The sequence below is a fragment of the Trachurus japonicus genome, chromosome 9 (assembly GCF_045865225.1).
Source record: "Trachurus japonicus isolate A0001 chromosome 9, Traja_1.0".
Lineage (NCBI taxonomy): Eukaryota > Metazoa > Chordata > Actinopteri > Carangiformes > Carangidae > Trachurus > Trachurus japonicus.
The window spans coordinates 34,118,723-34,143,946 of record NC_140915.1 but is presented as its reverse complement, the minus strand read 5'-3'; the positions used below and the strand labels follow the sequence as shown (position 1 = coordinate 34,143,946).

Genomic DNA, 25,224 nt, shown 5'->3' with positions numbered 1-25,224 from the left:
ATGATTTGAAACAGTATTAAATTATTGTGCTGATAAGTAAATTCCTGTAAATTGTCACAAAACACAAGGCTGTTGTGAGAAACCATTTGTTTTGAGCAGGAAGATGCTTAATTCTACTGAACATATATATATATATAATGTCAAATAGTTAAGATTAATTTACACTTGACATTTATTAAAATATCAGTGTACATACATGAACTGTTTTAACACCTAACCTCAAATGAAGTATGTTCAAGACAATGCCAGATCCACAGAACTGTCCACAGGTTGTTTGTAATTCTACTTAATTAAAATGAACATTCTCCGGTGAGGCCTGTCGAACCCGATCCACTCTCCAAGTGTCCAGTGGCTCATTGAAATAAACAGCACGTTTTCACACAAACTTCCAAGACACTTGGAAGACAAGTGAAAAGTTACGTAATTCAGCTTCATATTTGTTGTCAATTCACTTCTGCTGCTCAGAGTTGGGTCCCTGTGAACATGTAAAAGGAATAAAAAACATCCCTTTTCACCTCAAATGTCATTGAATGTCCAATAGTTTCATGAGGCACTTGTGAAAACACCATCTCATCAAAGGAACGCAACATTACTTCTAGTTACAGCCATCTGTTCATTTCTTTGTGTTCTTAAATGCATCTTCAGATGATTTGCAACAAATCAACTACGAAATTTCCCCATGTGTGACAGAGCATTAAGTCTGCTTCTTGAAACTTACTTAATTACTTAAGAACCAGCCTTGTCTCAGGTTTATAATGGTAATGTAAATTCGACTCAAGACGTAACAGCCAAGACTCTGCTTCATTTGTTCCTTCTGCGATGTCACACCGTAATTGAAGCACAGTCAGTCACACAGCGTCTGTTTCTACTGGTGCAATTAGATTTTGTTGATCATCTTTCTCAAATCACTCCAGATTGGGACTCCTTCTGCTGAAGCTTGAGGATCAATTCAAGCAGGTTCATCTGCATCGTCAGCTCCTGAAACACACAGTGGTTGAGGATCAGTGAGGGCATACATCGCCATCTGCTGGACATTTGTCTGTATCGCAAACAAAGAGAACAAAGTTTGCTATGCTTCCCTACAACAGTATGTGGGATCTTGTTATAATAAGTGAACAGATGTAAAGGGTCAACCTGAGGATTAGTGGTGATGTAGAACCCAGGGACTCCTGCCTTCTCCAGCGTGTTCTGCTGGTCTATCACTTTTTGATCGATTTCTCCAACAATTTTCTTATCCATCATTCTTTGCTCTTCTTTCACTCGGATTTCCAGAGCCTGGTGACACAACACACAAGTATTAAAACCATTAAAAGCCCAAGGCAGTAACAATGAACCTTTTAGTGATGAGAAGTAATTCTCTGACTCACCTCTAGTTCTGCTTGTTGGTTTGATTTTAGAAGTGCAAGATTGTGAGACTTGCATGACTGCAGAGCGTCTTTGTGTTTTCGTACAAGATCTTGTTTGAGTCCTATACACAGACACACACGCACACACAATATAACAATATAACCAGTCAAGCAAATGTTACCTTGTTGTCTGTTTCGTCATGTCGTGTATATAACTGTGTTCCCCTGTTACTGTATTGTTTTTATGTTCTGGGACTCTGGATGGAAATTAGCATCGATGCTACAATCCGGCACATTTACATGTTTTTATATGTATATTGATGTGCGCTGTCCCAGTCAAATAAACAAATAAAGTAAAGTAAAGTAAAGTAACAATTAGTCACCGCATGTTTTCTGTGGGATCATCCCTATGTTCCCCGGGTCCTATGTTCCCCACTTTGTATGTTCCCCGCTGTGTCCGGACCGGGGAACATAGAACCCTTTTTTATTAAAAGGATCCTATGTTCCCCACTTTTTCCCAAAAGGACCAGGGCAACATGCAATTTTTGGTCCCATACCTGGAAGTGGAGTTGTAACTTTTCAGATTTTTGCCTATTTTTGAGTGAGAAGTTGAGTTGTGAGTGAGAAGTGGAATTGTCCCATTGGTTGGGTTTAGGCAATGAAGAAAGGAGTTGGTTAAGTTTAGTAAAAAAAATACCAGGTAGAGGATAGACAGGCCAGATAGATAGAGAGAGTCCAGATAAGTAGAGAGAGGTCCAGCAACAGCGGGGAACATAGGACCCTTTTTTAGAAAAAGGGTCCTATGTTCCCCAGTATGTATTGCGACCGGGGAACATAGGACCCTCTTTCGGAAAAACGGGGAACATAGGACCCTATTTCAAAAAGAGCGTCCTATGTTCCCACCCCCACCCACCTTGGTGTTCACAGTGCAGCTTTTGCCTCTGGTTGTACAGGTTCTTCTCTGTCAGATGCTGAATATCCAGCAGGCCCTGCACGATCTCATAAACAGTCCCGTCTATGAGAGCCTGAGCCAGGTCACTGAGCGTGTTGTAGGACAGGCGCTGCTGGAAGGAGCTAAACATTGGAGACAATTAAACAACTATCATCACCACCAGGATCGTCCAAAAAAACAAGCTGAAACATCTAAAGTTGTACGTTACCTTGGTAAATCTTTGACTAAGGTCTGTAGCTCAGACAACAGGTAGTAATGTCTCTCTTGTTGCTTTGTAGAGTCGCCGCCGATGACTCCGGGATATCCATCCATCTCCTTCAGCGGAAAGATGAGAGGGAGGAACGCTGCTCGTCAACACATCCAGCGAGCTAACAGCACCACTTCAGGTTCACTTCACTGTTCTTTACAGCCAACAGTTAGCAGGGTGAAGACAGTGTGTCGTCTTTCGGACACTAACTTGTATCTAATTATTTCCGCCAGTGAACGGCTAACGTTGCAACAGTTATTTGGAAGAAAACGGATGATGTTTCTCAGCGGAGCGGCTGTTAGGTTTTGTTTATTAGCTTCCAGATGCTCTGTGTGGCGAGGACCCCGGGGTGGAGGTGGCTGGCTGCAACAGTGCCTGTCTGTAAATGTGAACGCCGTAGTGTTTTTTTTTTTGTGTTAACTTTATTTATCATCAAATAGTAGGCTATGAACAATTGAAAAAGGAACAAAAAACAAAACAAAGCGACAGACATTCCAAGACATGACAAAGGCACACATCGAAATGATATAAGGACAAACATTATCAAAACATTTAAATAAATAATAATAGGCTATAAGAAATATAGAAATGACAAAATAAATACCTAAGTGAATAAATTAAATAAATGAATTGGTCTAATAAAAGAAACAAATTATAAAAAGGAAATAAAAAAAAATATATGGCCAAGTTAAAATGGCAGACAAGATCACTGAATGTAATTTGAATAAAATTCAATAGCTGATAGACATTTTTTGTTGGATTCAACATAGGACAAAATATATTTTTAATTCAATTAAAAATAATGGGAAGGAAGGGGTTGCCTTGGACATTTTGACTTTATGTATAGGCCTATGGAATTTACCTAGCTAATATGAAGAGATTAATTATGTTAAATGTATTATTGATTATTATTATTATTTATTAGTGAGAGAAGGAGCCAAAAATAATAATTTTCTCATCAAAGTAGGCTAAATGAACGCCGTAGTGTAGTTAACGCAATGTGCTCACAAGGTGGCGTATTGTGTCAAAGAAGAGACGCTCCAGCGGACCAGGTGTGACAATAGGCTACATTTACGGGTATTACTGTATTATAAATGTGCGACAGCGAATGCATTGATAATGAGAATAGGCCTAATGTCAGTGACAAACAGTTTGGTAAAAAAAGAAAAAAAAAGGGATGTCAGATATGAAGATAAACAATGTTTCGTTCCTGTTGTGAATGTAAATTGGCTATTGATGTCGTGTGCATTTCAGAGTGGAGCCGTCTGACGGTTCTCCCTTTCGACACGAAGGGGAGGCGGGATAGGGCGGACTAACGCCGGGTGCTCCGTGTTGCTGTCCACAGTGGAGCCCACAGTGTTTCACCTGCTGTGGGCTGACTGACTGGGTGTCTATGGGCTGAGACTGGGCTGGTGGATGCACGCGCGCTACTGGTGAGCCGCGCGCCGTCGTCATGCGCTGAAGGTGCCATGAAATGAAGAAAAGTCAGTTACGGAGGGGAAGAGCAGTATTTAAGAGCGCGTATGGGAACATATAGGAATAATTGGATTAACAGCTCACTCGACTGAAAATGGCCAGAAACACATCTCTTTATTTTCGAATTGTCGAGGGCAGGAACCTCCCGGCCAAAGACGTGTAAGTAGATTTTGTGAATGGCACGTGAAGCGCTTTGACGTTGTTGAGCAGCCTATATAGCCTACTTATCAGGTTAGATACGTAAAAAGTTCACCCTGCATTCATCCTGTAAATTAGTCAATTTAAAAGAATGAGATGATAGCCTACAGGCATTTTTTTTATTTATTTTTATTATTATTATTTTTTTACAACCGAACATTAGAAGTTAGTCAGACAAATCTCTTGTCTTAACTGTTCCTCTTTCTGTCATATTTACCCCATTGTCATAAGATCCGGGACCAGTGATCCATACTGCATTGTGAAAGTTGACAATGAAGTTGTGGCAAGGTGAGTTCCCCCATTAGTCCGAGCCTATATGATGATGTGCATAATGTGTTCATGAGAGTTTACAAAGCCACAGCTGGGGGATGTTGGATGTTCCTCATCACATGGTTGCTAATTTGCATTAGTATATATTTCTTGCTGTGCTTCCGCTACTGTGACATGTAAACCGGGGATCAGTGTGTGTGAGATCAGGGCGGTGGTGGTACCCACAGCATGGCAACTTCAGCACTGAGAACCTGATACTGGTTTGGCCTTTAAAACACCCGCAGGTAACCATGGAGAGGGCGCATCAATTATTGCAGGGGGCTCCCGGTGTAAGCAAGGAGAAAGCTGAAGAGAACAAAATGTGTTCTCCATATGAGAGTGAAATTACTCATCCTCCAAAGTGTTCAAATAAAAGGTGCTTCATTTCAATAGCTCCTATACTGTCAAGCACAGTAGCCTATATTGCAGTGTTTCTAAGTGCCACTCTCTGGCAATAACCTAGACCGCTGTAAAATAAATGTTTGTTGTTGTCACTATCAGGAACATGCAGCGAACTCAGTGGCTATTGTTCCATCTGACACGTTGAGGGAAATCGGCACAATGATTCACTGCAACACTCGTGCTAATTATCTTGTACTTACTGTTACTTACCAACTGACTCCTCAAGTGTGATGCTCATGGATGATGTGGCTGGTAGATTGTGGTGGGAAATAATGGGCGCACTACATTGACAGAGACAGAAACGCACCTCTTTGGAATCTTTTGATAATACTAATATGTTAATCAATGTGATTGACATAATACGTTGATCATTTAGCCTAATGTAAGACTGAAACAGGAATTCAGGCCATGTTATGAACACATTTCCTCATAGTCTTAACCATAACAGAAACTTTATGTGCCTCCAGAAAACTGAAACCTATAGAAGCTTTGCTGCTAAAGTTGGAACTTTTTAACCTAATGTGGTGCTTTGATTCCTGATACTTATATGAGATATGACAATGAAGCAATGTAAGTAGCCTAAGTTGTGAGCAGATCCATCAAAGAGGGGATTTTTTTTGTAAATTGTTTGAATTGAATAGATAAAACTTAATTTGTGTAGCAGAACTGTTTTTTTTAAACCCTCCTCTTGTCCTCCTAGGTCAAGGAAGGAAGGACGAAAGGAAGGAAGGAAGGAAGTTAGTAAGGACGAAGGGATAGATGAAAGAAAGGAAGGAAGGACAAAGGGAAAGAAGGAAGGAAGGAAGGATAAAGGTATAGAAGTCAGGAAGGAAGGAAGGAAGGCAGGAAGGACGAAGGGAAAGAAGGAAGGAAGGACAAAGGGAACGATTGGAGGAAAGAAGGAAGGGAAAGGGAAGGAAAGATAGATGGAGGGAGGAAACAGATTGGGTCAAAAAAGAAGGAAGAAGTAAGGACGAAGGGAAGGAAGGAAGGAAGGAAGGAAGGGAGACAAAAAGGATTCCGGAAAGAAGGAAGGGAAAAGGGAAGGAAAGAAAAATGGAGGGAGAGAACAGATTTGTTCAAGGAAGGAAGAAGAGGGAAAGAAGGAAGGGAAAAAAGATTGTGGAAAGAAGGAAGGGAAAAGGAAAGGAAAGAAGGAAGGATGGAGGAAGGGAACAGATTGGGTCAATTTGACCCAGAAGGACAACAGGAGGGTTAAACGTATTCCATTAATCATCATGTTGTGATCCCTTGAACCCACTAGATTTTGTGCATCACTTGAACATTACATGATGTGTGGGCAAGTCAGGACATATACTGCTGTTAATGCACTGCTTTCTATCGTTGCATACATTCATGTGTCATGTTTTTGTGTAAAGTCTAGTTAGCCATCATGTAAAATCTCTCTTTTACAGGACTGCCACCGTGTGGAAGAACCTTAATCCTTTCTGGGGTGAAGAGTACACGCTGCACCTCCCCATGGGTTTCCATTCACTCTCCTTTCATGTCATGGATGAAGACACCATTGGGTAACATTGTCATTTAACGCTGATACTCTTTACCGGGGGAGCTTGGCAGTCAATCTACGGTGCTCTGTCCGTGCCATCGGTGTTTGTTCAGCTTGGTTCATGAATTGATAAATTTGGGTTTAAAACCTCATGTACAATTTAAATGTTTTGGGAAAGAACTCCAAGCTTTGAATAAACAAACATCATCAGACAGATGGTCGCCCAGATTGAGTGATTAAAGGTTTTTTTTTTCTCTCCTCCCCTCATGACCACCAGTTTTCTAATTGTGTCTTCACTCTATTGATAGTATTTTCAGTTGCGTCATCTCTTCGTTTTATCTTTTTCTACAGCCATGATGATGTTATTGGAAAGATTACTCTGAGCAAAGAAGCCATTGGATCCCAAGCTAAAGGTATGACTCTGTAACAGGATGGTTGCATGACCACAGCTCAGAGGTTAAACCAGCATGCATTCCCATGACCGAGTCAAAGGTCTGTAGTGATTGAGGAGACATGATGTTGTTTTTTTCTTGTTTAGACAGAAACTCTGGGAATGTTTCTCAGTGTACTCTACTCTCACACTCTGATTTGGCCCACATTTATCAGTCTGCTTGGAGTCTGTTGTGTAGACTCTAACTCAGCAGCAGTGAAATCAGCATTCACACCGACATACTGTAGGTGTTATTGTGCTGACTCTCCTGGTGCCTGTCTGCATAAACTCTGGTATTTTTTCATTGTGCATGATAAACCATCTGTTTGTGTGGAAACCCACAGTGCAGTAAAATGAGGAGAGCAGAGCAACCGATGCATTTCAAATGGCCAGAAACCATTTAATGTCTGGCTCACTCACCGACGCTCCAACGTTCAAGAAATTAGACACATTGTTTACCTCAGCGTGAACCCCGGTTCTTGGCTTCACTGTCTCGGCCGAACAGAGGACATGTGAAATATGGTATTGCTTGATGCTGCTGTAAGTTTTATTAAATTGCCCAAAGCGTTTATGGGGGTATGTTTGCTGCATACTGATGCCTCCCTTGAAAGCCACCTGGCACGACCCCATGTGATTCATGCAGTGGTACTGAGTCACTTACTCCCTCGCAGGAATCTTCTCACAGTCTGGCCTTGACATTATGCCCTCGCTCATGTCTTAGATTTTTTAAAACAATGAAAGATGAGCACATCGAATCTGGCATGTAGATAATATAATCACATAATTTACATTTTTTTTAAAACATCAAAACTATATTAAAGCTTTTTGCTCACCTTGCCTTGTACATGTCAGAATTTTTGAGAGGTTTCACACAAAATCTGTCATTTTAAAATTTGGATTTACTCAAATGTGTAAAGACAATTCATTAATTATTAGACAAAACAATGTCAGAATTTAGGGGGAAGAAATACAGTAGAATTGACTAAATCTCAATGTGATGGTTTTTTTATATGTATATATATTTTGCCCTATATTTCTATCCTGCATTTTATTTTATTATATATATTTTTAATTTTATTGTTGTTAAAAGTTATTATTTTTTACTATTACTATATTTTATTATTGTTTTTAATCTTCCTGCATTAGTCTCCATGTTATTCTTCTTGTTTCACCTCTTATATACATATATATACTTTTTCAATCAAAATGTAAAGCACTTTGAACTGCATTTATTAGCTTTGAAAGGTGCTATATAAATAAAATTTGATCGATTGATTGATTGATTGATCTATCTTCATAATTGAATAATTGTTTCAGCTCTAAATACATTCTTGCCATAGGATATTTCTAGGTTTTTGTTAGTTAGGTCTTCATATTCTTTAGAAGAGTAGTCTGTTTGTTTATCAGTTTCTCAATGGTCAATAAAAAAACAACAATCAATTTTAGTTTTAATTAAAAAATGTGATCTTTAAACGTAAATGACAGCTGTTGTGATCAATAACATCTCACTGTGTGGTTTGGTTTAGGTTTAGACAGCTGGCTGAACCTTACCAGGGTCAACCCTGATGAAGAAGTCCAGGGGGAGATCCACCTGAGTCTGGAGCTGCTGAAAGACACAGAGAAAATCAGCCTGCGATGTCAAGTCATAGAAGCCAGGTAAAACAATCAAGATCTTTAAATCTGACCTCTGCTGAGAACAATGTCATGTAGAGATAACGGACAGCGGACAGTGATGACCTTATTAGCCAAGCAGGCGTTTGACCAGAGGTTAAATAGACTAGATAAGCAGCATACACATCATTATGTTATGATCTTTATGTGCAGATTGAAGAGGATCAGAGTGGTGATTAAAGTGAAGTTTCTGCAGCTTAGACCTGGCAGTGCTGTCATTATTTCTGAGCTGAAATCTTATCACCATCGCCCTGCAGGCCTCCACACTCCCGTCCTGAGTCATACCGCCACTATCACACCACTCACTGTCCCATCTGTGCGTCCCAGGCTACAATCTCTTCCCCACAGGCAGGGCACTAATGAGCATGTCAATCAGGGCTTGACACTGTGTTATTCCAACATGCTCTCATGAATGTGAATTAACTTTGAAAGAATAAGGTCAAGTGGGAAGTAGTGATTTGGTTGTTTTCCCTCGCAGCAGCTCGCTGACTAATTTAATTTGCTGAATTTGTTGAGTGTTTTAAAGGATATTGATCAGTTGTGTTGTCTTTTGCTCCGGTGACGTCCACAGAGACTTGGCTCCAAGAGACATCTCTGGCACCTCTGATCCGTTTGCGAGAGTTATTTTCAACAACCACAGTGCAGAGACCTCGGTGAGCTCTATGTGCGTGCATGTACAGTACGGAATGGTTTCAGTGGATTTGTCTGTCATCTCCTTTAATGTTGCTAGCAGTGCAAGAAGTGCTTTGTGAATTTCTTACCATCCCGAATTCTGCGTTTAAGATTATCAAGAAAACCCGTTTCCCTCACTGGGGAGAGACTCTGGAGCTGGAACTGGATCGAGAGGAGCTGAGTAAGGAGGGAACTGCCACTGTGGAGGTCTGGGACTGGGACATGGTGGGAAAGAATGACTTTTTGGGAAAGGTGAGGTTGCAATATATAATTTTTTTTGTTTTTTTTATTTTATTTTATTTTTTTACAATATTGCATATTTAAGAGATTTCATTGCATGATTGCCTTTGAAAAACAGTGAGAACAGTATTTCCCACCATCAGATTCCTTTATAAGTTATTGTTCTTGCGTGATGTTGTGTCCCTGTTTGCTATTTTCTTTCCACAGGTGGAAATCCCGTTTGCTTGTTTGCACAAGACACCTCTGTTAGAGGGCTGGTTTCGTTTGTTACCCTTGGGAAACAATGAGGTGGATGCTGGGTGAGAATTATGGGTGTGATTATTTGTACAACGTGATAAGTTTGTGATGCTTGTTTAACTTACGCAAGCGTTTTGCTTTTGAATACATCTCAAGATTCCAACTGAGTTCCAATCACTGTGTCTCCTTTTTTTTTTAAAAAATGCATCCAAGTTAAGTATTTGTTCCCCTCCACTCTCTCGTTCATGCATTTAAATGAACACTCACAGGTGTATAGCCAGGTCTCTGACAGCATCTGTTCCTTGAGATAATTTTAGAACAAAGAGCACTGAGTGAACTGCAAGAGGATGGTGTCAAAGTAAAGCAAATCTCAGAAGCTCATTAGGAAATGACTCGCAGTTAGTGTTTTCATTGAGTGCTGCAGGCTGCTGGATTGAAATAGGTAGAGACCTACTTTCACTAAAAAGAGACATTATGGTGAAAAATCCTCCTCCTTTTGGTTACAACTGATGGTTTGGGAAGGAAGTGTCAACATAGTCCTTTTTTTTATCTTAAGGACTACGGTCATTTTAAATCAGACATTTAATTACATTTGATCTGGTATTATCAGTGTTTCACTTCGTATATATACATCTTATCAGATAGCTTAAATGAGATTCATTTAGATGCAATTGCACTTTAATCATCTAATCAGTTTTCACCCCCTTTTATTTCTAATTTCCTCTTGATGGAACACAGCAAATTGTCTTGTAAACAAAGCAATGGGAAATTAAATGACTGGTTATCTTGAATTAGAGGAAAAAGTAATGCAGGAGGATTCAACTTTGCTTTTCTTTTTTTCTTTTTATTTACATTATAAATGTTCTGGGTGCTGTCAGACACTGTGTTCCAGCACACCTTTATTGGAGATTTGCCTCAGCAGAAGATCAAAGTGTGCTGAAAAACCTTCTTTCTGAGATTTTCTGGTATTTTTCTCTGCTCTCAGTGGCAAGCTGGGAGCCCTGCGTCTGAAAGTGCGTTTGGTGGAGGATCGGATTCTGCCATCTGTGTACTACCAGCCTCTCATTGACCTTCTGGTTGAGTCAGTCATCTCCCCTGCAGAGGTCAGCATCAGAACTCCTCCATGTGCCCACCTCTACCATTAATAATGCACTGTAAAGGTGCTGAATGTACTGTATGTCAACAGAATCAACAGAAATTTTGACCTCTGTCTGTTAACCTTCTAGTGACACAAATTCTCTGCCTTCTTGACCACATACTTTCTCTATTCTGCAAATAACCTGAGTGGTCCTCTGACCAGGTGGAGGACAGCAGCGCTCTGACCATGCTGGAGGAGGTGACCACTGTTGAGAGCCGTCAAGATGTGGCAATGACCCTGGTGAAGATCTACCTGGGCCAGGGCCTGGTGGTGCCCTTCCTTGATTACCTGAACACCCGGGAGGTCAATCACACCAGTAAGATTAAAGGGACAATTCAAAACTAGCCTTAAAGGTATAATGTGTAGGAATTAGCCCCATCTAGCGGTGCGGTTGCATATCGGAACGTATTCTTGATGTTGCATTCACGTGAAATGGGGCAGACGTCAGACAGACAACTTACTTGACTTGATTTAAAGGTACATTGTGTAGGAATAACTCCCATCTAACGTTGTGGTTGTATATCGCAAGCAACTCAATCGTATTTTTCATGCTGCATTCACGTGAAATTGGGCAGACGGCAGACGGACGACAGACGCTGCATGTAACAGGATAAACAAGCGTCTATGTAAACAAGTGGTCCGCAAGCACGAGGCAAAACAATACAGACGTAGACATAAAATGACATCCGGTTGGTTTGCCAACGGCCGTCTGCCTGACTACACCTGAATGCAACATCAGTGCCTCCGTCCTTCCTCATGAAGCAAGGTGAAGAGGGCCCGGGCGGGGATTGAACCCAATCGTGCTTGCCAGTCACCCAAAGGGACATCCCCTTGGCCAAGTAGCCAGGGCACATGATCAATTGGAGGCATAGTGACAGGAACCTCAACTGTCACACTCACACTACACAGTGGTGACAGTTTTAACAGGTGCTACCTGGAAAACTTTCTCCCCGAGCCGACAGCTCCGCTGAGTTTCTATGGTTACCTACGGTCACGCTGCCACTCAACGTAAAATATGGCGATGCAACATGGCCGCCTCGGTTCGGTGCGTCGCCCACTTATGTATTTGTAACGACTTGTAACAACTCATTCTAAGGTACCAGAAAGCTTTCATTTGTATGCGGGTGTGATTCGACTTCAGTGAAATACGTATTTATGAAAGAAATATTTGATTTTTGGTAATAAAAAGCCAAATAAGTTACATACTGGGGCTTTAACTAACAGTTCAGATTCTGGATTACAGGATTTCGCAGCTGCACTGCATTTATTATGTGTACTCACTTGACGGAATAGATTATAGATGAATGCCTACATATGTGTGATGATTGTGATCACACAATACGCAGTGGGCAAAAGATCTATATTTATCTCCTTTAGTCAGTATTTGTGTTAGTCAGAGTTTGGGACATGCCAGTTTGCTGTAATTGCTCCACGCTGGAGAGCTCCTCTCAGGGCTACAGCTATTTATCTCTCAAATGACATTAAGGTCTCTGAACGCCATGGTCTATGTGTGGGCATTTAAAGCCTACCAGCACTATATTTACTACCTCGATGCCAATTATTTCCTCACCCTGCAGTCTTGTCATGGCTCCTCTGTGGTCTGGATTAGTCACATATTTGCCTCCGCAACACGTTCCCATGATAAATTACACAGAGTTGTGCTCTGGTCTTTGGGTTCTGTTGGTGTATTTGAGATAATAAGCATAGTGCCTAAGTTTCCATAGCAACTCCACACGATCCTATAACGGTAACTGCTTGATCAAGAATAGATGCCGAGAGCAGCCAGACATTAAAGTTGTGCACAGGGGTAAGGGAAGGAAAATGCACTGTACTGCCCCCGGGTTGCAATGAAAGCTGGTTTCCCATAGGTCCTCACCATCGTAAGACACATACAGCATTTTACCTTGAAACCCAGCCCTGTTACCATGGATATTTTAGCATTGCCACCTTGAATGATGTAAGTGTTGATGCAGTAAGGTCATTTTACCCTTCGTGGTTTTGAGCAGATCAGTTCACGCACATCCGAAAACATTTGCATTGTGCTTTGGCCCCGAAGCCTGGACAGAGGTCAGAAACAGACAAAGCATCCACGCACTGTATTAATAGCTTCCTGTGAATTTAATGAGGCATTGTTTGAATCTCAGAGATTTTCATCAAGCATGATTATGTGCCTGATGAGGGTCTTGGTGAAAGCAGCTTTGTTAGATTCGTTTGGAGTGGAATCCCTCTCCTGCTTCTCTCTTATTATGTCAAACTCACTGTCTTTTTTAGACATTGATTGATTGCCTTTGTTAGACAGAAAACAGTAGCAGGAAATGATGAGGGATGCCGTTAGAGAATCATGTTCAGTACCTTTTAACCCCTGTTTCCTCGTATACTCTGTAATATGGAAAATGCTGATGTAGTGTACTTAGTACTTAATTCATGTCACGTTGCATGAAAAGAGCCTTTTCTCTTTAAAGGGACATGTAACGTGGAACTTCTCCTGTTATCTATTCATGAAAATCGATTATTTCGTTCAAAAGTATGTTTTTCATTAATCAGTAATCACCGCGGTAACGCAGTGAGGAGGAATGGAGCGTTACACTGATGCTGCATTCACGTGCGGTTGGGCAGACGGCTGTCAGTAGCAAACCAGATGTCATTTTAGTCACAGAAGTCCAGAGAAAGCCAGTAAAACGTTGGTCAGGTAAACAATACGGCATCGCCATGACAACATATTGTCACGTGTATTGTTTTGCCTCGTGCTGACGGACCACTTGTTTACATAGAAGCTTGTTTATGCCGTTAGGTGCAGCGGCTGTCGTCCGTCTGCCGTCTGCCCAATTTCACGTGAATGCAGCATGAAAAATACGATTGAGTTGCTTGCGATATACAACCACAACGTTAGATGGGAGTTATTCCTACACAATGTACCTTTAAATCAAGTCAAGTAGAACAGACAGAGTTGAAATACGCTGCATTAAAAGAGCCATTTTTCTTTAACTTACAAATATCCATATCTCCCTACGATCTAAGATGTTGCATGTATGTGATATTATACAGAATGATGTACTTTGGGTCAAACTGTTATAATTTACTGTAAACCTGATCAGTTTCTTTTCTGTTTTGCTGTCACAGCTGATCCCAACACTTTATTCCGCTCTAACTCACTTGCCTCCAAGGCCATGGAACAGTTCATGAAGGTGCGCTGATGTATCTTCTTTTATTTTTATAACAATATGAAAGCAAGCTTCTGCCTCTGCTATGATATTTTTTCTAACATTTTGCTAAATCTTTTTCTTCCTGAACACACTGACATATGGATGTTACATCACGCTGTACCTTGCTTACTGTTTTCACAACACAAATTCACACGTTTAGAAAATAGTCTGTCGTATGGATGCAAGTGAGATATCTTCAACATGTGGTCTTGTGTTGCTGTCAGGCTGTCGGCATGCTGTATCTGCACGAGGTGCTAAAGCCCATCATCAACCGCATCTTTGATGAGAAGAAATACATTGAGCTGGATCCATGTAAGATCGACCTGAACCGCACAAGGTAAAACAGATCCTCATGGAGCTCACAGTACCACGGTTATGTTCTGACTAGTCCAGATCTGATGCCTGTCTTCAGTCACATATGACACATGGCGATGTAAGGTTAGAGGTTTACCTGTGTTCCTATGTGATGAAATTGTAAAATGGAAATGCTACCACGGGAGACTGCCTGCTTCCTCTACGCTTCTCCCCTGAGAGGAAGACATCATCACTGTGAGAAAATGAAAAAAAGAAAAGAAAAAAAAAACAGCGTAAAAAGGGGGAAGGCTGTTGCTTGGCAACTGCCATGAGCCCCCTGAGATGTCTTTGACATGGAGGGAGATCCACGATCTAACATCCTCTACATCTGCCAAACATCTGGCTGCCATCACCTTATTAGTTTTCTCTCCTATCTGTGTATTCAGGACTCTGTATCCGTGTTGAGCCTCTCCACAACATGGCTGATACTTTGTGCACTGACATAGCGATTCAGTGATTTCAGTCATATCTTTCTTTGTCTCCCAAAGGCGAATTTCATTCAAGGGTGCAGTTTCAGAGGCAGAGGTACGGGACAGCAGTGTGGAAATGCTGCAGTGCTACTTAACCAGTATCACTGAATCAATTGTGGGCTCAGTCGATCAGTGTCCTCCCGTCATGAGGGTGGCCTTCAAACAGCTGCACAAGAGAGTGGAGGAGCAGTTTGCTGAACCTGAGAATGAGGTCAGTCCAGAGCAAAACACCATGAGACGAGAGGCCGGAAACACCTTTTCTAAACCTAGCAATATATTTGTATTTATTTGTAAGTCTTGCATATTTTAAATTCTAAATATGTTTTACATTACCTTTGCCTGTTGCTTATTCAGCTACCACTTTCATGCCAAATCCACACCCATTTTTTACAGGATGTGAAGTATCTGGCCATCAGTGGATTCTTCTTCCTGCGTTTTTTTGCCCCTGCAATCCTCACACCTAAACTGTTCCAGCTGAGAGACCAGCACGCTGACACGCGCACAAGCAGAACACTGTTACTACTGGCCAAGGTACGATGCACAACACAGACACTGCTATGAATAATTTATTCATATCCAAACATCACAGTTACCAAGTGGAAGAAAAACAAACAGCATAGAGGTGAAGGAAACTGGATTTGATGCTATATGTTTGCCAGCAGTGAGGAATTCTTTCCTTATTGTCATGTGCAACGGATAAATATGAAGCAGGAAGCAGTATGGTGTTTATACTGTGTGTGGAGCTGCAGCAACTCAACTCAAGGTCACAAACAGAACAGCACCCCTTACAATGGATTGTTTTACTTACTACACCAAGTATGCAGTGTTTTTCTTTTTTTGGAAACTTTCTTTTTATTACGTTTTCAGTTATTTTTTCAACAATAAAGGACAAACAAGGAAACATAAAACAGAGAAAGAACAAAATCATATAGAACAGACAGGTTGACAAGGGTGACATATGCCATACATTAGAGCAAAATGGGGTTATCATTCACACAGACAATGAGTTATACCAGTGTTTTTCAACCTTGGGGTCGGGACCCCATGTGGGGTCGCCTGGAATTCAAATGTCCAGTAATTGATCAAAAATATTACTGATAAAATATTTTTTATTATTCTTTAAAAAAATATGATTAAAAACACCACACATAATCCTAAACAACTGTATTCTATACTTTCACTTGCTCAAATTTAAATCGAGTTCAAATAAAATGCAGCATATAAAAATATCTGAGCTGGCGCATCTTGATTGACGGGGTCACCAGAAATTTGTGATGTCAAAATGGGGTCACAAGCCAGAAAAGGTTGGGAACCACTGAGTTACAGAACATGAAGTCCACTTTTCCCAGTACTTAGTAAACTGTTCAGCTCGTAGTCTCAGGATGGAGGTCAGTTTTTCCATGCATTGTATTTCGTTGACAATGGCGATCCAGTCATTCTTTGATGGCAAATTTGTCTGCAGCCATTTCCGTGTGCAGTGGTTTTTTAAGTGTCATTGTTTACCTTATACCTCAACAACACCTGAACAAGACTGTCTCACATTATCACGTGCTGAAAAACCCTGTTACAACTGGAGGTGGATCGAATTGCAAAGGGAAGACACTGAAAAAAACATTTCCTTGTTTCTGACGAGAAAGGCCTCACGCAGGTAATGACCAAAACTGTAGAAAACAACCTCGATGCCACACGGGGTGTCAAGGTCACAAATTGGAAGTAAAGTAAAAAACCTTGTTCCTCTCCCACGTGTTGCTTCTGTGGTTGCTGTCCATGGTGCTGAAGTGCTGTTGCCATGGGTCCTCTACAGAGAGAGGGAACAGGCTATTTTTACCTTTGTGTGTGCTGCGACCGGCCCGCGGTTCAAAGCCGAGCATCAGAGAGGGGTGTTGAGAGGGACTTCCTCCTCACCCTAGGCCAGGTGTGGGCCGGACAAAGGGCCTCACAGCATGCTTGGCCTCAGGGACCCCTTTGATCTCTGACTTTGAGATATGCAGTCACTCACACTGAGTTCTGTCAGTTGCCAGGGAGTTGATGTTGCTGAAGATGCGAGCTGCTGAGTGGATGTTGTGTCTTTTCTTGCGGTTGGCAGGCGTTACAAAGCGTGGGCAACCTGGGCCTTCAGCTGGGTCACGGGAAGGAGCAGTGGATGGCGCCTCTACATCCCATCATCCTTCGCAGCGTGGCCTCGGTGAAAGACTTCCTGGACAAGATGATCGACATAGATCATGACATCGGTAAGGCTGATAACAGTGAACACAACCGCTGAACTTGTAATCAAAAGGAGAGCGTAGAGGTCAAGCTGTTGAGCTAATCAGCTGCAGGCCAGCTGCTAGCGGCTTCCAGCTGATATCAGGATTATGTGAAACAATATGGTGCTCCCCTCATGGTGAAATATTCATAAGTAGCTTGAAGTTTCGAAAAGAAATGACATGGTTAATGAGCTGGCGAGGAGCTGGAGTGAGAAGCTACACGCCACACTGGTTAGCCAACTTGCCTTGGCTGCTTTCTTACCGTCATGTGTCAGCGAGGCGCTTGTTGTGAAACATCTTCCCCCTCTGACAGATCATGTTTCGGCCTCCATCTGCACATCACACCCACTCTTTTTTTCTTAAAGGCCAGTTTGACATTTAATGCTCTTGGGGTGGATTTGTTGGACAGAAGTGGATGCTTGTTATGCCTCTTTGAAGCTGTCCTTTACATGCTGATGGAAAGGGAGGTGGGGGGGCTGAGGTGCCATCAATAAAAAAGTGCTGAAAATAAAGACATGTAGACTGTAGTTAAACCACTCAATGCGCTCTATTTGCTTATTCTCACAGCACCACCTTGTGTCTATATGGATGAACATGCCATTACAAATCCAGCTCTTTTCCTGTTCCTGTTCTCCCTGCAGTGTCTGAGGTGCCTCAGAGGGCCGTGTTCATGCCCTCTGTCACAGTGAAAGAGGGATTCCTCCACAAACACAAAGCAGAGGGACCCCAACTCTTGTCCCGCTTCGCCTTCAAGAAACGCTACTTCTGGTTGACCAGCGAGACACTGTCTTACGCCAAGACCCCTGATTGGCAGGTTGGTACCAAAGCGGTAGACGCCATATTCCACCAATATGTGTTGACATGCTATTTTTATAATTTTTTTTGTATATTTTTTGGGCGTTTGGGGAGACACTACAGGTGAATAGGGTAAAAATTTTAACTAACACATATCACCATGAAACTTTCCAAGTTTATCACTTACATTAAGACAAATATTTTTTGTATTACAAGTTTTGTCAAATTTTATGTTTAAATATGTAAATGAGCAATATCTAATGAAATATGCGCTAATTTTCATAAATTTTCCAGAACTGAAATCTGAAAAATGGATAAAGCCCCTTTCAAAATTCTTGTTTTATTTTGTTGACATATTAGAGTCAGAAGTTTTTACAGAGGGGATTTTGGATATCTCTTTTTATCACTCTGCAAATGAGAAAATACTGTCACCAGCCCTAAAAAAAAGAAAAAAAAAAAAAAAATGTTGCCCTCTTTTTAGGAATAAAATGTTGTATAAATCAGGCTTTGAATGATATATCAACAATCCCCTCTGTAAAAACCTTCAGAATATAGACAGGAATGAAACTGGAAGGTTTGGTGTCTGTAAGTGCTGCTGAAGTGGAGATTTCAGAGTCTGAGGAAAAACTCATTTTGAGAAAACGGCCTTTAAAGACTTGTACTGTAAAATTCCATAGATTGTTAATGTAAATCATACTTTTACAATTGATTGCTGATGAAAAGCCTACATCATTGTTCAGGAGAGAGAGAGCTTTACAATGATACCTGACATGGATCAGACAACAAGCACAGCACAGTATATCACAGTAGCTGTTAACTTTTGGTAGATTTAAGAGAAATCTACTGATGAAAGAGACAAAATTAGCTAAAATAACCACCTTAATGAGGATCTTCAACCAGTTCTTTCAACTTTTCTTAAGAATACATGTTATGGAAGAAAAATAGCCCAAAATCTTATCAGTGCATGAAAAAACAGTGTTTTTGCCTGTAGTGTCTCGCCTTGGGATAGTTGACAGAGACAGGAAATGGGGAGAGAGGTAGAGGGGGAATGACATGCAGCAAAGGGGCCACCGGATTCGGGATTTGAACCGGGGCCGGCTGCAGCGAGGACTGTAGCCTCTGTATATGGGGTGCCATCTCAACCCACTGAGCTATACAGCCCCCCCCCCCCCCGTTCTACCTTTCATACGTGGAGTTGAGCACGCCAAGTCTGCTGATTACCTATACAGCCCCCCGACATGCTATTTCTTCCATCAACTTTACCTTTGAAATCATTTTGCCAGGTAGTGTTTCTGCTGCGACATATACTATACTAACTTATTTTCTTCGTCTTAACGTTCAGGCCAAAAATAGATGATTACATTTCAGTCAAAGTCATGTGAAAGTGACTGATCCATAATTCAAAGCTGATAGGTCTTGTGATGATGAATCAGTCACCGTGTCTGCCCTTTCAAAGCACGTTCATCACATTGGCTCATAAAAAGAGGAAACATTTCAGCCATCCCCGAGCTCGCTTTAATGTATTTGTGTTGATCTCCTTGTGAGAACATCATTAGTGTTATTACCATGTGGTGCCTAGCCTTGTGATAATGATCTCCTCTCATTCACCAGCCAGAGATTCAGAGAGAGGGAGAGAGAGAGGGGAGCAGGCTTCTCTAGCACAGTAAAAGGCTCCCTCTTTGAGCCGGTCTCTGCATTGTGCGACTGGAATAAAGGAGAGGGTTAATTGAAGGCTGTGGATATTCATGCTAACATTGCAAATCAGATTGCAGACAATGTCCTGGCCCCTTTCCTCCATGTTGGAGCACTCCTGTCTCAGTGAAGCGAGCTCCCATTGGAAGTGGCTGATTTACACTTTAAAGTGGCCTCGCTGCCATGCTGATCTCATCTTCGCTTCCTCCTCGTCTCACAGTGTTCCTCCCTTTGCCCTAATGTGTGAAAAATATTTCAGTATCAGACGCCGCTCCAGTAATTTGCCCTTTGATCAAATGTCACTTTTATCTCACTTAGACCTCAGTTCAAACTGCCCCGAGGCAAAAAAGCATGAGCCATCATTACCGGCCTGAACATACTTGTGGTTAATTGGTTCTGTGGTTTGTGGCTCAATTGTTGCAGGTGCGCTCTTCAATCCCTATTCAGTGTGTGTGTGCCGTGGAGAGGGTGGATGAAAATGCCTTTCAGCAGCAGAATGTAATGCAGGTCATCACCCAGGACAACGACGGACAGCTACACACCATGTACATCCAGTGCAAGGTGCATTCATTGGTACTGACATCAGGCAGTCACCAAACACCTTTTCCAGTTTGCTACAAAAAATGTGTCTTATTTCTAGTCAAATTGTAATTTCTAGTCAAAACAAATCCAATTCTACTTAAAATGAGACTCCTCACATTAAAAAGTAACTTGTTTTTAGACACTTTTTACTTCTTTCACTTGAAATAAGTAGAACATTTTGATAGTAGAGCAAGTTTTTCTTTCTTATTAAAAGCACAAAAAACCTGCTTTCACTGGCAGATTTTTCTACTTATTTCAAGTGAAAATGTGTCTGAAAGAAGTGAAAATGATCTAAAAACAAGTTAATTTTTAGGTGGTGAGTCTTATTTTAAGTGGAAAGTGATTAGTTTTGACTAGAAATGAGACATTTTGACAAGAAATAAGGAAAGATTTTGAGTTTTTGCAGTGTATGATTAAAAAATAAAGTGGTGACATTTGTCTTCTGTGAAAAAAAAGTAAAGGAATTGTTTTATTTTTCATTTAAATGGTGTTTTCCCCTGCTTTGATTCCAATATGACTTTGAGGGACCATTAAATTCATCTTTTTCCCTCCATACAGAACGTTAATGAGCTGAACCAGTGGCTGTCAGCGATCAGGAAAGTCAGCATCTACAATGAGCGCATGCTGCCCTCTTTCCACCCAGGGGCTCATCGCAGTGGCAAGTGGACCTGCTGCCTGCAGGCAGACCGCCCTGGTAATCCTGTTTTTATTACCACTGACGCTGCAGAAACTTTGAAATCTCTCTATGGGGACCGGGAATATGCTGTAACCATCTAACCAGTTTTTATTGTGCTGTTTGTGGATTTGAAAATGCTGCTTAGATTTATAATCACAAATGTGTTGAATTACGCCCAAGACGCTGCCAGAGGGTTGGTTGTAAGTTGAAAGCGTTCTAGAGCATGAGCTGTATTTTCTGTGAACATGCAGGTTTACATCTTGTTCACATTTTCTTACTCCTGGATGACTAACTTGTTGTAGCTTGCTTTGGAGAGAGAGTGAGCTCCATGGCGATCCATATTTAATGACTAAACCCTCCATTTGTAGCTGCCATGTCTCTGTTGCTTCAGTGGAGTACGAGCCCAGAGAATCATAATGTGATTTAAAGGTATAATATGTAGGAATTCGCCGCATCTAGCGGTGTGGTTGCATATCAGAACGTATTCTTGATGTTGCATTCACCTGAAATCGGGCAGACGTCAGACAGACAACAGACGCTGCATGTAACAGGATAAACAAGCGTCTATGTAAACAAGTGGTCCGCCAGCATGAGGCAAAACAATACAGGCGTGACAATATGTTGTCATGGTGATGTCGTATTGTTTACCTGACCCACGTTTTAACGTCTTTCTCTGGTGGAGTAAAATTACATCTGGTTGGTTTGCTGACAGCCGTCTGCCTGACTGCACCTGAATGCAACATCAGTGCCTCCGTCCTTCCTCACAATACACAGTGGTGACAGTTTTAACAGGCGCTACCTGGAAAACTTTCTCCCTGAGCCGACAGCTCCGCTGAGTTTCTATGGTTACCTGTGGTAACGCTGCCACTGAACATAAAAAATGGCGATGCAACATGGCCGTTTGGTGCGTCACCCACTTATGTATTTGTAACGACTTGTAACAACTCATTCTAAGGTACGAGAAAGCTTTCATTTGTATGCGGGTGTGATTCGACTTCAGTGAAATACGTATGAAAGCAATATTTGATTTTTGCTAATAAAAAGCCAAATAAGTTACATACTGGGGCTAGTAAGCGAAGTAAGTAAGCAATCCGGTCGTTTTGGCTAACTTCCTGTCAGCCGATGGAGTTAGCAGTCCCCGTCCTCGTCATGGATATATTGGTCCTCGTCCCTACGTCACCACATTCACGGGCATCCCTTGGCTGCACACACAGAGAGGACCGCCCCTTTATGCCGTTCTCTCTCCTCATTGGATAAAGGTTGTAGGATACAAGGGAAGTTTTCTCCTCGGCTTACAGCAGAGCAGAGTGACTGACATGTTTCAGACCAAACACTCTATAAGTGATTGCTGTCGTGACACTGGTCACTGTCTGAAAGCTGCCTGATTTTATTTCTTGTTTTTTTTTTCATAATTCTAACCAACAGAATAATTTAAAAAGTCATTATTTAACACTGGGGCTGTTTGCAGACTTGCTACTATGAGGATGTCTGTGTGTTAAATATAAGGTTGGTTCTTAGTTACAGGCTGCAGTCGAACACACTCAGCTGTGACTCTGGGTGACTGGAGCGATCCACTGGATCCTGACGTTGAGACTCAGACCATATACAAGCAGCTTCTCCAGGGAAGAGACAAACTCAGGTCAGTATAGAAGAAACAGTCTGGGTGCTGTTCAGTTACTGGACACTAGAGGGCTATGTTGTAACACGGGAAGGCTTAACACTGCTCTGCTGCTGCTGCTCTCTACTGCTGCTGATAATGCTGATGCTTCTTGACAGTACAATCAAATGTTGGACTGTCAGCCTGTGAGAAAAGCAGCTTTTGGCAAAAAATGTTGAGTGATGATATGATTGATGTCTCTGACTGATGCCGTAGGAAAAAATATCTGGAGGTGGCAGACGCTGATCAGTCGTCGAGCAATAAAGAAAAGATCAGCTCTGACATTCGGCCAGGTGAGGCTGCAGCTGCCGCGCCGTCTACACTCACTGTACATTTATTTTCTTGAAGGTGTGAAGGATGTCCTTGTGTTATCGTCATGGTTACATATATTTTGTTTGATAGCACCACACACTTCCCTCCCTGTCTTGTCTCACAGATGGTGCAGAATGCAACGTTGAGCCTCTGAAGCCAGGTCAGGGTGTCGCTGCTCGGCTGCTGGCCGTCATCGAGGATCTGGAGCAGGCTCACGCCACCTTCCAGTGCAGAGAAAAGGAGGACGCCGCCGGTGTCATCCTGAATCCCTAGACTCCGTCATGCACTAGGATCCACTAATGCCTGAAGGGAGTTTTGGGGGTTGGTGGGGGCAGCATCCTGTACCAACACGAGTGAGCATCAGATTTTCACTCTGGTGATAAGTCAGGGGGAAAAGTGGCCACAGGGTACAACCTCCCTCCTGCCTTTTAGTCCATTCCCTGCTGTAAAGAGCACAGGGAATTCTGCCACTTCAAATCTTTGCGTATTCTCTGAGTGCCACTGACTTCAACAAGCGCCGGGGAGAGATTATGATACTTGACGATAAAAGGGGGGGCGAGGGACTTTTAAAAGCATGATCTGATTTTATATTTTTTATGTAGATAACAAGCAATCTGTTGCATGGCCTGCATCCACTTGTTGTGAAATGTGAAAAGAAGCGTTTTATATATTTTGAGAAACTATACGGGACCTTGGTCACACATTTTTATGCAAAGAGCTTGTAGTGTCATCTACAGTACCCGAATGTAAGGTGTTTTGATATTGCTTTTTTCAACGTTTTGTATTTTATTGAGGTAATTTATCACCGTGACCGTAATGTAGCAGTGACATTAACATTATAGGTCATTCCACCATGAGTTTATGAAATGCTGGTGCACATGCCACAGTGTCGATGCCTGTGCCGTGAGCAAAAATGATTATTATTTTTAAGTGTTGCTTTGGTCCCTTGATACAAAACAATGTGCTTTTGTTTGGTGCTATGGCCAGTCAACTTCAATGTTCAGTTCTGATGTAATTTTCATTTGATGTAGCCATTCCTAAAGTCATATAGGTAATATTTACCTGTTTGAAAATATGATGTCCCATCCGTACATGTAAAGGATCAGTCTTCAATATAAGACAGTAGAGACACGCCCATTTGATGAGTTTACATTTTTGATGAGTTTTTGGTGCCACTACATTTGGCTCACACACGTCAGGATGTGTTTGAGATGCCAAATTTGTCTTTAGAAAATGAAAAAAGTTGATTTTTAAAATCCATTTTCTATACCAACGAGACACACAGAGCGCTACACGATCATGTTGTAAAGCCATTTCCTATAGAGGGTGTCGTGTTCAGTGTCTTTACCTGAAACAGAAGGTCACTGAGTGTAATGGCGATCAGATCTGAGATCTTTCAGATAGCCTCTGGAGCGCTTCAGGTTTTTATTCTGGTCCAGCTGAATGGGGTGAACATTCCCTCCTTACCTGAACTACAGCCGACTTGCCAGACACGACAATGAATAGGCTACATTGACACAGAGTTATTTCCTAAGTGTTTTTGTATTTGCTGCTTTCCAGAATTGGTTGTTATTGATTTGCCACTTCAGTCTTTTCAAAACTAGAGTACACATCAGCTGTTATTTGTGAACTTTATAAACCCTGAATGAGGGCTCTGATTATGACAAGAAACTAGAAAAACACACTGCCTGTACTTTATTTTGCAAATGCACCATGATGGATCGTTTCAAGTCGATTGTTACTGTGAATGAAACACAGCTGCATCATTCAGTAAACTCTTATTTCAGCTTACATGTCTACTGTCAAATTTGTGCCCAGAAAAATGAATGAACCTGCACAATACATGCGGTAATTGCTTTTCCATTCGGGTTAACCTGGGTTGAATCAAGAGCAGGAATTATTAATACTAAGTATCTCATTTTCTACATTATTCCCATACCACTCTTGGTTAGTTTTAAAGTGGAAGGTCTGAGTCATTTCATGATATTACAGGAAATGTCATTACGTGTTTGACAGATCCCAGAGCAGTCGCAGTGTCATGGTTACCGCACCACGCCTTTGTTCAAATGAATAATTTAATCAAACCAGCGTAACCCCAGACTATACAAACCAACAGGAGTTAGAATCTAATGTTAAATCGTTCCACACAAACAATGTTTGCATCTGTTCCTCCTCTCGGCCTTATTTAAATGCTAATGAGAACAGACCTACCTGCAGTGATGCAGCACACTCTCCCTGGCTCTCTCATTAGGGAGGAGAGGTGAGTGATGAGAGGAGGCAGGGCAGGGAGGGGTGGAGGGGTGGGTTTATGTATATGGGGGTGGGGGGTTTGGAGGGGGGTTAGGTACCAGAATTTGGAGGAGACTGACCCCTAAGCTGCTGGGTCACTGCTGGGAGGAAGAGGAGAAGCTT

At 41.7% G+C, this 25,224-nt stretch overlaps 2 protein-coding genes across 3 annotated transcripts; one reads left to right on the top strand and one right to left on the bottom strand.

Annotated features, from left to right (window-relative positions):
- Nucleotides 1-137: 137 nt before the first annotated feature.
- dgcr6 (DiGeorge syndrome critical region gene 6) lies at nt 138-2,893 on the bottom strand. The gene is made up of 5 exons (XM_085787588.1): nt 2,507-2,893; nt 2,260-2,420; nt 1,368-1,468; nt 1,135-1,275; nt 138-978 (listed from the first exon to the last, which is right to left on the bottom strand). The coding sequence occupies exons 1-5, from the start codon at nt 2,608-2,610 to the stop codon at nt 901-903; spliced, it is 585 nt and encodes a 194-aa protein (XP_085643714.1). The 5' UTR covers nt 2,611-2,893; the 3' UTR covers nt 138-900.
- A 642-nt stretch (nt 2,894-3,535) lies between these two features.
- On the top strand, nt 3,536-24,601 carry rasal1a (RAS protein activator like 1a (GAP1 like)). 2 transcript variants are annotated; one of them, XM_085787587.1, is made up of 21 exons: nt 3,536-4,180; nt 4,451-4,507; nt 6,346-6,459; nt 6,789-6,850; nt 8,394-8,523; nt 9,110-9,191; nt 9,322-9,462; nt 9,658-9,749; nt 10,673-10,790; nt 10,988-11,141; nt 13,946-14,010; nt 14,253-14,365; nt 14,871-15,063; nt 15,246-15,383; nt 16,939-17,083; nt 17,740-17,912; nt 20,009-20,146; nt 20,726-20,861; nt 22,362-22,482; nt 22,717-22,793; nt 22,937-24,601. In XM_085787587.1, the coding sequence occupies exons 1-21, from the start codon at nt 4,116-4,118 to the stop codon at nt 23,083-23,085; spliced, it is 2,463 nt and encodes an 820-aa protein (XP_085643713.1). In that variant the 5' UTR covers nt 3,536-4,115; the 3' UTR covers nt 23,086-24,601. The 2 variants fall into 2 exon arrangements, with proteins under 2 accessions (XP_085643713.1, XP_085643712.1); XM_085787586.1 differs by having other exon boundaries at nt 3,723-4,180; nt 17,740-17,927.
- The last annotated feature ends 623 nt before the right edge of the window (nt 24,602-25,224 follow it).